Source organism: Chenopodium album, chromosome 6 (genome assembly GCF_948465745.1).
Source record: "Chenopodium album chromosome 6, dcCheAlbu1.1, whole genome shotgun sequence".
NCBI lineage: Eukaryota > Viridiplantae > Streptophyta > Magnoliopsida > Caryophyllales > Amaranthaceae > Chenopodium > Chenopodium album.
In genome coordinates, this window is record NC_137839.1 from 67,969,657 (window position 1) to 67,980,595 (window position 10,939).

Sequence of the window (10,939 nt, forward strand, 5' to 3'; positions counted from 1 at the left end):
ATCCTTATGTATTAGTGTTATATGTATATTGTGCGGTTCATGAGCTAAGGCTAACACATCAAAGTGCTAAAAATTGTTGTCAAAAAAAAAAAAAAAAAAAAAAAAAAAAAAAAGTGCAAAAATTTAAGGGTAAACCTTGGTTTATTTTGTTGAGCAATACTTTTGTAGAGTAAAAAATGAATAAGCATATTAGCTTTCCAAATATAATATGTGGGACATGCACTAGATAATCTCTCTTTTACTAAATTAATGGCCAAAGATACAGTGTTCCTAATCTTTCTACTTAACATATAGTCCAATTATTCCCTGCTTTATTAGTCCTTAGCAATTGCAATATTTATGTAGAAGATATCAAAGTGGTAGAAATCATTTTTATTCAAAGATAAAGCCTCTTTTTTGTCTAGTTCCCAAGGGACATTAGCTTTGTTAATTGTTCTTAAACTCAATTAATTATCCTTCTTTTTGCAGTCTTTTAGTTTGGGGCTTTGATTTGAGATTTGCTCTCAAGTGTGATAATTTGTAGCAAATCTATAATACCTTTGCGGCTGGCCTAACACGCTATTAACTTAGGCAATAATGAGGCATTTCAAGGGCTAAATTCTAGTTGATGGCTTTGATGATGCTTCCTCTCTCCAATTATTATTTATCATGTTTAGGGAATGTTAAAGGACAAGTGGTGGCTAAGCTAGTAGTAGTCCATCACATGCTTAGATAGACATCAAGTTTTACCATTGTGAGCCAAACCAACTAACTCATCTCGAAACTGCATAAGTATGAATTCAATAAACTTTATACAATTATTACATTCTCCACCCAAAATTTACATCATGTGTTATACTCTATTGTATTCTTGAATTCAATTTAAGTCCTATAAATTTACAACTTAGCTCTATCTAATTCAAAATAACATAACGATTTCTACTGTCATTTTTATGTCAACTCGTTGCAAATAATTTAAAACAAAAATAGTATTTTTCAAAAATATAAAAAGTAATCTATGTTAAAAGAATTGTATCACATAATTTCAATCGTGTGGATAATCAACTAGTTTAACCGGTTAAAGTCTTAAGGGGTGTTACTCAAGACATGGAATCAAATCTCATTCTTCATAAATTCATTAGAACTCCCTTTGCGGCTGTATTCCTATATGTTTGTCTCATTCATATTATCTCACACAGAAGAGATCATCAAGGAGAACGAATTGATAGAAAATTCTACCAATATACTTTACATTTGGTTTGGGATGTTCAATCGTCAATGAAAACATTTGATCGTTTCTTGTGCTTGAAAATGTAATATTGACGTTTGTTAAAGGAATGTTGTAGCTAAATCATTTTTAGGGATCACGTGTAATCATATAGGTGGTTAATGCAAATTTTCATTGCTTACACTCCGTTCCATCATTTTCTTGCTAGAGCATATTATTATTGATGCTTTACTCAATATTGATACTCTGCAATTCTGCATGTGCCAATTCGTGTACCCAAAAGTTGATTCAAATAATGGCGTTTTTAATAAATTGCATATTGCTTGCACTGAAATTATTGGGTAATCCCAAGTTTCTCATATTGATTAACATAAATTGTTTCTCATGAGGGTATTTCTGTAATTGTGGTATGACAGCTGTTGGACTTGACATAGACGGAGTTAACAAGGTAAACCCATGTTACTTTACTTTTGAACAATGCTCAAAAGTGATGCTCAGAAGAAAAAATACACTCCCAAATTCCGATTCAACACAGTACATTATTTCCACTTTTCACCATTGAAGCAATTTAAGGTAAGATTAAATTTTCCCAAAAAAAAAGGTAAGATTAATTTTTTAAATCATCGAATTTAATGTTAAGTGCCACTGCTAATCATTGAGTTTCAATTTCACGATCTAGTGTTAATCGGTAATCATCAAATTTCAATTTCACAATCTATTATTATGTAGTAGCTTCAATGGAGAAGGAAAGCTCATAAGCGTCAAACACCTATCCATTAGGGGTAACCATGCCCTTAATTTCAATATTTTCTTTAGGGTTTTTCGTTAAATTCTGGCGGCGAAGCCGCCATTCAATGGAGGCATTCGAGTTTAAATGGAGGAATTTGAGCTTTTGCGGCGAAGCTTCAATGGAGGTTGTTGTTGATGGAGATGATTTAGATGAAAGAGGAAGCTGATGGTGTTGGACAGTCGGTGGTTGTTGTTGGTGGAGACAAAAGAGGAAGGTGAAGATGTTGGTGTTTGTTGTGATAGAGGTGAAAGACGAAGCTCCGATGGTATTGTAACGCCGCTGACGATAAACGCAAACTTGATATGACGCCGTCAAGTTTAGTCCAAGTCATCAACTATAGTGGATTTTACAATCAGCACTTCTTTTGATTATAATACCATTAGTTTACAATTCCCAAGGCATTTTAATTACATAAATGCCATTTGAGAAACTCTTCTTGTTTCTCAAGAAGAGGAACTGGTGCACGCCCGAAATTATTGTAGGGTAAATATAGGATCAAACCCAATTATAGATAATCTAGCAATTACTATATACAAGGACATAAACTATACTGATTGATTAAAATTGCAAACAGCGCGATTAATGACAAGAGAATCGCTTCCTCTGTATTGTCCAAATTTTCGGCATCCATACCATATCAATATAGGAGTACCTTGTTTCAGTATCTTTATTCTGTCCAAAATTTCTGCTTCCATACTGAGCAATTCAGCATCTTTGATTTGCAGCTTGGTTCTTAAAGTGTGCATATGCATGGCTGCAGCTACAAGTACTAACAAATTTCTCCGTACTATACATGGTAACTGGATTAAAAAAAAATCAACCAAAAGATAAGAAACAGAGGACAAATAAGCCTCGAAGATGATAAACATGTACTGCATTGCAACTCAGTTACTGCTAACATTATGAACCACTAATGAAATATTTGCTGAGCACATGCGATATACTATATCTGTGAGAATTGCCACCAGACTAAGAGCAATTAGCATATTTGTTCAGTTGCTTGGATAGCCTATGATCTGTAAACTCTGGCACGTAATTAGCAGCAAATCAACAAAAGTAGAACAGTACACCATATGTTTCTCCAGAAGAATCTATAATCAACCCTCAGTAGCTGAGTTGAGCCAATGAGCCTATTTCCGATAGGATATATGGCAGAAAAAATTGTAGAGATATTCCTGCTAGACTACATGAAAAGAACCACTATAGTATTGATTTACATGATTTACAACCTTGTCAGTTTTGGTTTAACTTCCAGTTCTCAAGAATTATTGTCACGGACCAAGTTGGTTGGTTCGCTCACAACATATTTCGGCAGTTCATACTTTGCACCTGTAAAAGCAATTTGAATACTTCAATGTAAGTTGTAAGAGTAATACTGATTTACAGGAACACAAATGAAAGTTAAAGGTAAAGCTGACTGGGTATGTCACCTCTCTCATCATAGCAAACAGTCAGGTCAGGATTTTGCACAATTACTCCAGCACTGTCAACAATTGCCTGTGCCATGCTCAGTTCAGCTTCCACAGCAGCACGGAGTGCATCCCAGATTTCTGATAAGAGAAAATTTTCATCATTTAGTCTAAAATATGAAACCCATCCATTAGAAATTTCTCAAGTCAACAAATTGAAACCAAGTTAACGACGCACAATGACAGTAACACACAAACGACGGGAAGTCCTAAGCTCCCAACAGAAATCACTAGTAAGACAGTCAAGTAGAGGTCATATGAAAAAAGCTAACATAGTGAAAGTAAGTTGAGTTATCTCCCAGCAACAACTATTCGCAGATCATATCAAAAAACCTTACATTACATGTGAATCACAACAATTGACAATTATCATATCAATGTCTATCCACAAAGAAGCTATATATAACTTAACAAGAAAAATCCTTGAGGGTAAATCATCAATTTGATAGCAGAGCAATTTTTAACAGGACGCACTGACACAACACACAAGGTAGTCACCATCATCAGCTTCAAATCTTAGTATCGAATTGGCAACAGACCATACACAAAATGAGCAACGATTGAGTAGCAAATAACTTTCCATGTGCCAAAAGGTATCCAGACATGAAAATTAAAGAGGAAAAAAAAAGGTGTAGCATATCTCAAACATTGATATTTAGCTTTAAAGCCTTACCATAAAAATTTATAAGAAAAGGATTAGTTTAAAGCATTATGCCCCATCAACACACAAAAACTAGAAAGATACATTAAAATTCAAAGAATTCATCTAGTAGCAAGCGGAGATATTATAAATGTAAAAAAATTGGTGGTTCAACAGACTGCAAGAGCAAATAGCAGAAACCGCAAAATACCGGAGAAGGCGGAGAATACAAAGAATATGTTCACAATAACTGCCAGTAGTATAAGTGGAATGTCCACAATCCATCCACCGGGAAGAACAGTGCAAAACAAATTGTCTCCCTATTGACCAGACATATAGCACAACATGTTCAGGACAAGATTCTTTGACTAGTTTTAGATGAGTTAACAAGTTCTTCGCCTTTCCACCATCAAACCCAGAGTACAATTTCTGGAATCTTCTTTACAGAAATTATTGAGGATAAAGTGCTGCAAGGGCCAAGTCACTGGACTTAGGGCATGTTATCTTCCTTTCCAGAGTGCTGACACTACTAGCCTACTAGCAAACTCCATAATAGCAGGCTAGTGTCAGTGTGGCTGTGGCCCTTGCTTACCTACCTAAGAAGAGATTAGGAGCATAAACCATATACCCTCAATGGCATGTTCTATCTGATAATCTATAGTTGCTCCCCGGGAACACAGTCTCAAGAAAAGATTTTACCAGCTTAGAGAAATAATTTATCAGAGAGGATCATGCATGATATTTAGGATGAGTAGGTATTACCAAGTATTAATTGTCTCATCAGTTAGGATAATTTTTATTTTATGATCAATATCAATCGAAAGCTTTGCTACATTCTACCAGCCTCCAAGCCCTTTTACTAATTGTTACTCGATTAATCTAATCCTACACAATAATTACATTCAATAGTTCTACAGATTGAGTAAAGAAACTCCATTAAGCTTTCTACCAAGGATAGTGCAATGGACCCGGTACAAGGAAGAAGCAACTTCAAATACGAGGGAGACAAGGAGCAACACTAGGAGACAAAACTAATTAAGAAAGCACTAGGGAGTATAGCAACATGGGCTGATTTCTGATAGCAGTAGAAGACAAGCTTAATTAATGTTAGGGTATCTTTGTGGTCTTGCTTGATTATATAAGAAGTAGCAGCATATGCAGTAGAGTATTATGTGAATTGTGAGGAATTATATTGAGAGAGTAGTAACCAAGAGTTGCTTAGAGAGTGATAACCTAAAGTTATCAAGAGAGTAATAGCATAAACCTATCATTTTGTAACCCTTTTGCCATTTTCAATCAAAGATGCAAGCTTTCATTATTATTCATTTGTCTTGTTAATTCTGAAATATGCAGTCTTAACCTAGTCTATTAAAGATAGAGTAAAACAAATGCAACTTATAAACAAATATTCTCCCAACCTTCACATTTTGCCCACTTCAACTACTGAAGGGAAGATGATATTCAGAAGTGAGAAAGCATTTTGGCATAGATGGAGTAGTGGAGTACTCTTTTGTTACACAAAATGCAGAATTGCCTAACAATTTCAGTGATGAACTATGAAGTAATCAGAACACTTGAAGACATTTGAACCCCTTTTCAAAGGAGCAAATTACATCACAGGAGGAGCTCTCCAACTTATGTCACCATACACACAAGAAGTCACGTGACATATTTAATACAGAGCTTGATTGCTAATTCGACCATCTAGAAATGCCTAATGAAATCTAGTGACTGTACAGTCTAAAACAGAATAACTACCACCCTCATGTAAAAGGAAATTCTTCAGATTATCCCTACAAAGAACCATCAATAAAGATCCTTAGAGATAAAAATACCACAGGTCGTATAAGTTAAGTGCATGCCAAATTCTCTGACCATGATCTGCAATTCTGCACCTACATATTTCATTGATTTGTTAACTGCTATACTGCAACTTTTGGGCACTACTGGAGGGAATTCCCAATATCACTTACTTTTACTACTATCCCTTGTATCCCCCCTCTTAACCACCTTGACATCATGGAAGTGTTTTAGAGACCCAATTACCCAAATCAGGCACTAATTAATGACTTGCGGTTACAAAGTACAGACACAACAGAAAATAACAATAGTAATAGTACCACAAGTAGCATCAAGTGCAAAAATGTGCAGACATGAAAGGAGACTTCAAGCAGCCACACATACAATTGCAGATATTGCAGCACTGAATTCCATGAACTTCTAAAGACCATAACAGCTTTAAAAGACAGTAATTATGAAGTTTAAAAGCAGAGCATTGCTTGTTAACCAAACAAATACCTTGTCTGCCACCATAGTGAGGTGCTGTGTCCCAGAATTCCTCACGCATCCTATTCAGTTGTTCCCTAGTAATTGCTTCAGTATGCTTCCATGGCTTTGGCTTTCTGATCTTCTTAGCGCTATCTGCCAAGGCACAAAACAAAGAAATGATTTCAAAGGGAAATGCAAAATGGCATTAATGAACAAAAGTACAATAATAAGAATTTAGGCAGAGAGATAGAGCAGTCAACACAATTAACCATCAAGATTTTTTACATGTAAAGCTACAAAATACAAATAGCAATGATATAAAGACTAGTACAACTGGTCCACAGATTAAATGACTACAAGTGATAAATTTTATAAAAGGAGCGCCTCAGACTAATACCCAGCAGTTAAACTCTACATTTTTTTTTTGAGGGGAACAGTTAAACTCTATGTAAATACCTGAAAGGACTGTGATTCATCAACCTAATCACACAATGAGCCAAAAATTTTACCATGATTAAATTCAAACTCTAACGTTCAAAGTCCTAAAACCACAAACTCAAAAGGGATCAAGAAGAGGATTTAATCGACATTCGCATTCAGTAGTCAACATACACGTACAGGGGTAAATTCTCATATTAGCAAGTGTCTACACAACTTACAATCATCATACCAGATGGCAGATAGTCACGGGATCAATGACATGCCCAACTTTAAATCCATATAATCATCAAACTCTGGTTCTTACTGTAGATTAAAGAGGTACTAAGCACCAGCTATCAGTTGAGCCAGATCATCTTTACTTGTTTAAAGATGTTACCAATACCATTATACCAGATAGTCACCTTGTTCACTGATACGCCCAACTTTACAGCATTATAATCATTAAGTCTAGTTCTGACTGTAGATTAAAGATATACCCCATATTACGTATCAACTGAACAAGCTCATCTTTACTCTGTTCAACATGTTACCAAACTCCAGCAACCCAAATGTAATTTTTTGGTCAGTCAGCAGTCAGAGTGTATTTATCCCAAAATTTTTGGAGCCAATTTCAGCCGACTTTTAAAAGCAAAAATAAGCTTCTAATTGAGCTCATTGACATTCCCATAAGGCGCTGCTCCATATACTTAATTTTGTCCATTCACTTCTATTGGAGTTTAAAAGAATTCACAAGAAGATAAATGGAATGATGGGCAAGTAGCCAACTACCCCCTCCAATCAAAAGATTACTTTCCAATTCCAGTCATTTACAGTCCAATTTGGATCATTAAAAACACAACCAAGGGAAAGGTACCAGAAAATTATATAAATTTCTCATTTTGGAGGAATCAGGAATAGCAATCCAGATCGAATATCTAGCAGTACACCTATAAATTACAAAAGGGCATTTACAAGAATCACAGGAGAGAAATAAGTATTAAGCACTTCCTTTAACTTAACTCACTAACAAATTTCGAGGGAAAAAGCTCGCATAACCTAGTATATTAGCATATGTCCACTTTTAATCTGCAAACAATTCCAATTAAGTACATTAAACACTTACGATTTTAAAATACTTTTAATTACCAGGTCAGCTATACAAGTACAAAATGGTGTCACTAAATCCGATTTGTTGATTATGCAAAACCAGGATGTTGTGGTAAATCTGCAAAATACTATTGAGAGAGGATTTTCCATAATCTTGTGTAGTTTTGTAGTTATTATATTGTGAGTAATCAACCATACAAGATAAAATATTAGTATCTGTATCTGCAAGAAGCCTCACTAAAGCATATAGCATCAAGCGTCTAGGAATATGAGAGACAACAGAAAAATGCAATATGCATGAAAATATAAGAGGAGAAAAAAAATGGATGAAATAACTCATACATGATAGTAATTGTTTAAGTTTGCGGTTTGACAATATGTTTTTGTTATATACTTCCTTCATATATAAATATTGCAGAGGATGCGCAGATGTTAAAAAGCCTGTTTGATGAGGAGAGATAGAGGAATAACAAGCAGGACGCAAGTGATGAGGAGATAGATAGAGGGAAATCATGCACAAATAAGGAAAATTTGCAATAATGTACACGTCCATAAAAGGGAAATGTTGCAATATTCAAGGAACAGAGGAAGTAATGCATAAGAGGGAAAAGGTTCATTAATTTTAAAATGTAATATAAAATAATACGAAGTAGATCTTGTTACAAAATGGTGTTCAACTGTATGTCTGTATCAAGGAGATACGTTTTTGTCTATGCTTAAAGATGGAGACATGGGAATATAAGGGATGATAAACAGCAAAGTTGGGAAAAAAGTTACTCCCTCAGGCTTTTAAGATCATAGTATAGTTACAATTTATGAGTTTATTTCCTTAAATTCTCATACTAAAAATGATTGCTAGGAAGTTTATAAAGAGACACATTTCAAATCTTACATTAAGAGGGTTTGAGAAGATTCGATATTAATTTGCTATGTTATTGATGCTATGATTTCACCTAAGTATAGATATCAAATTCTTGACACGCTGATATAAATTTAGACATTTGGCAATTAGTTTTCACCAAAAGTCCAGAACATGGAAACTTTTCATTAGAAATCCAAATAAAATCACTTTAAAGACCCATAGACTAATGAAGGATATAACTGGCATGACTCATGAGCACTTTTAAATTGAGACAGCTGACAAGGCTTGTCATCAATAATGCTTAAACTAATATCTTATCATCCTCTACCCGACTACCTCAACAACTTAGATTTGTGGCCAACGAAAACATTATTTGGCAGGACACGTTATCAGGTAAAGTCTAAATCAAGTTCAAGAGACTACCTTAACAACTTAGATTTGTGGCCAACGGAAAAATTTACTTGAAAGGCTACGCTACCAAGCAAAGTCTAAGTTAAGTTCAAGAGACTATCTCAACAACTAAGGTTTGTGGTCAACGGAAAAATGTTACTTGGAAGGCCACGTTACCAAGCAAAGTTTAAATTAAGTTCAAGAGACTACCTTAACAACTTAGTTTTGTGGCCAACAGAAAACATTACCTGGAAAGCCACACTACCAAGCAAAGTCTAAATCTAGTTCAAGATTACACGAGAAAAGGCATGATTTGCCAGCTAGAAATGTCTTTAAATGATGAAATAGAGTATCACTAATAATGTGAATAAAAAACGTGAAATGCCTACTATCTGACTATCCCTTAAGAAAACCTTCTTCTTTAGCGTTTCTTCCTCCACCACCCCCTCCCCATCCAAAAAGGACATCGAAAAACCATACAGAACCTAATTCTGGGATGAAGTGCCAATTGTTCTCTCACATAACTCAAAAAAGACAATTATTCAAAAAAAATGAAAATGAATTAGACGGCCAAATATGACTATTCCGGAAATTGACAGTTGCATCTAGTTTTGATTTGAACATGATAATGTAAGTTCTTTACAACTCGAATCAATTACCAAGACTTATTGACATATACTGGTAACAATAACTAGAATGAATCCACATTCGATAAAGAAAACACAGCAATCATAACAATGCAAGATCGAATCATCGCTATTCAAATTACACGAATAATCCTGACTTTTCTGTTAGCTACTCAAACAATCACACTTCCAAAAATTATTGATATCTCCTTAAAAAATACTTACATTATTAAACCAAGAAAAACAAAATTAATAGTAGCAATATTATATAGTATACAAGCTAAGAGTATTTAAATCGAATGATTGAAGGCAGCGCTGTAACTACTCATAATTATAATCAAGAATTATTGTTAAATGTTAACTACTTCATAACAATCACAAACTCAAATTATATTCCAATTAAGAAATTCAACAAGCTGAATAATACTAAATATGCATCATTAGTATCACAAATTCAACTCAATCCTCAGAAATCAACAAAACAACAGCACAAAAATCTGGAAAATCAACAAATCATCATTTCAAACTCAACGAATTTAACGAAATGCAGGATCAAAAATCACAAACAAAAAAAGAAAAAGACGAATTTAATTGAATTGCTTGAAAAATTGAGGAAAGAAGAAAGAGGAATTGAAGCTGACCAGCACCAGTAGTTTTGTCGCGCGAAGAAATGCAACCCATGGCCGAGCGAAGAAGACGATCGAATCTTTGAGTTTCTCTCTCTTCTGAGTTTCTCTCTCCTCTGTTAGTTTCTCTCTCTAACAGCAGTTAGTTGGAGAACAATGGAAGAATCAAGAGTGATGAGAGAGGAGAGAGAGGGTTTTGGGGATATTTAAAAGGAGAAGAGGAAGAAGAAGAAGAAAGGCAAAATGAAAATTAATGGATCGCTGTTTGAAAGTGATTTGGATATCTAATGATTTTTATTTTTTGATAATTATTATGAGCATAACCAGGTGGACCTCTTTACAAGATAGAGGGTAGTCCACTATTAATTCTTCCAAGTTTCCCACTTCGTTGAATAAATCAATTAAGCTCCGGTCATTTCATCTTACAAAAGTACTCCGTAGTTCGTATTATTAAGTATTTGTTTCGTTTCATAATGATAATTCTGATTGAAATCTTTGACTTTTTGAAAATAAGAGAGAATCTTCTAAATTTCT

The 10,939-nt window shown here is 34.5% G+C and overlaps 1 protein-coding gene across 2 annotated transcripts; it reads right to left on the minus strand.

Annotated features, from left to right (window-relative positions):
- Positions 1-2,856: 2,856 nt before the first annotated feature.
- On the minus strand, positions 2,857-10,698 carry LOC145635061 (uncharacterized). Of its 2 annotated transcripts, none has more exons than XM_081686355.1 (4): positions 10,427-10,698; positions 6,405-6,527; positions 3,428-3,547; positions 2,857-3,326 (listed from the first exon to the last, which is right to left on the minus strand). In XM_081686355.1, the coding sequence occupies exons 1-4, from the start codon at positions 10,458-10,460 to the stop codon at positions 3,256-3,258; spliced, it is 348 nt and encodes a 115-aa protein (XP_081542481.1). In that variant the 5' UTR covers positions 10,461-10,698; the 3' UTR covers positions 2,857-3,255. The 2 variants fall into 2 exon arrangements, with proteins under 2 accessions (XP_081542481.1, XP_081542480.1); XM_081686354.1 differs by having other exon boundaries at positions 10,421-10,694.
- Between the last annotated feature and the right edge of the window lie 241 nt (positions 10,699-10,939).

Bases quoted from the DNA above. Each gene is read 5' to 3' on its own strand.
- LOC145635061 (XM_081686354.1), bottom strand. From the start codon at position 10,460: ATGGGTTGCATTTCTTCGCGCGACAAAACTACTGGTGCTG. The intron at 6,528-10,420 runs GTCAGCTTCAAT...GTGCCTTGGCAG, and splicing joins CGACAAAACTACTGGTGCTG to ATAGCGCTAAGAAGATCAGA. The intron at 3,548-6,404 runs GTATTTGTTTGG...TTCTCTTATCAG, and splicing joins TCACTATGGTGGCAGACAAG to AAATCTGGGATGCACTCCGT.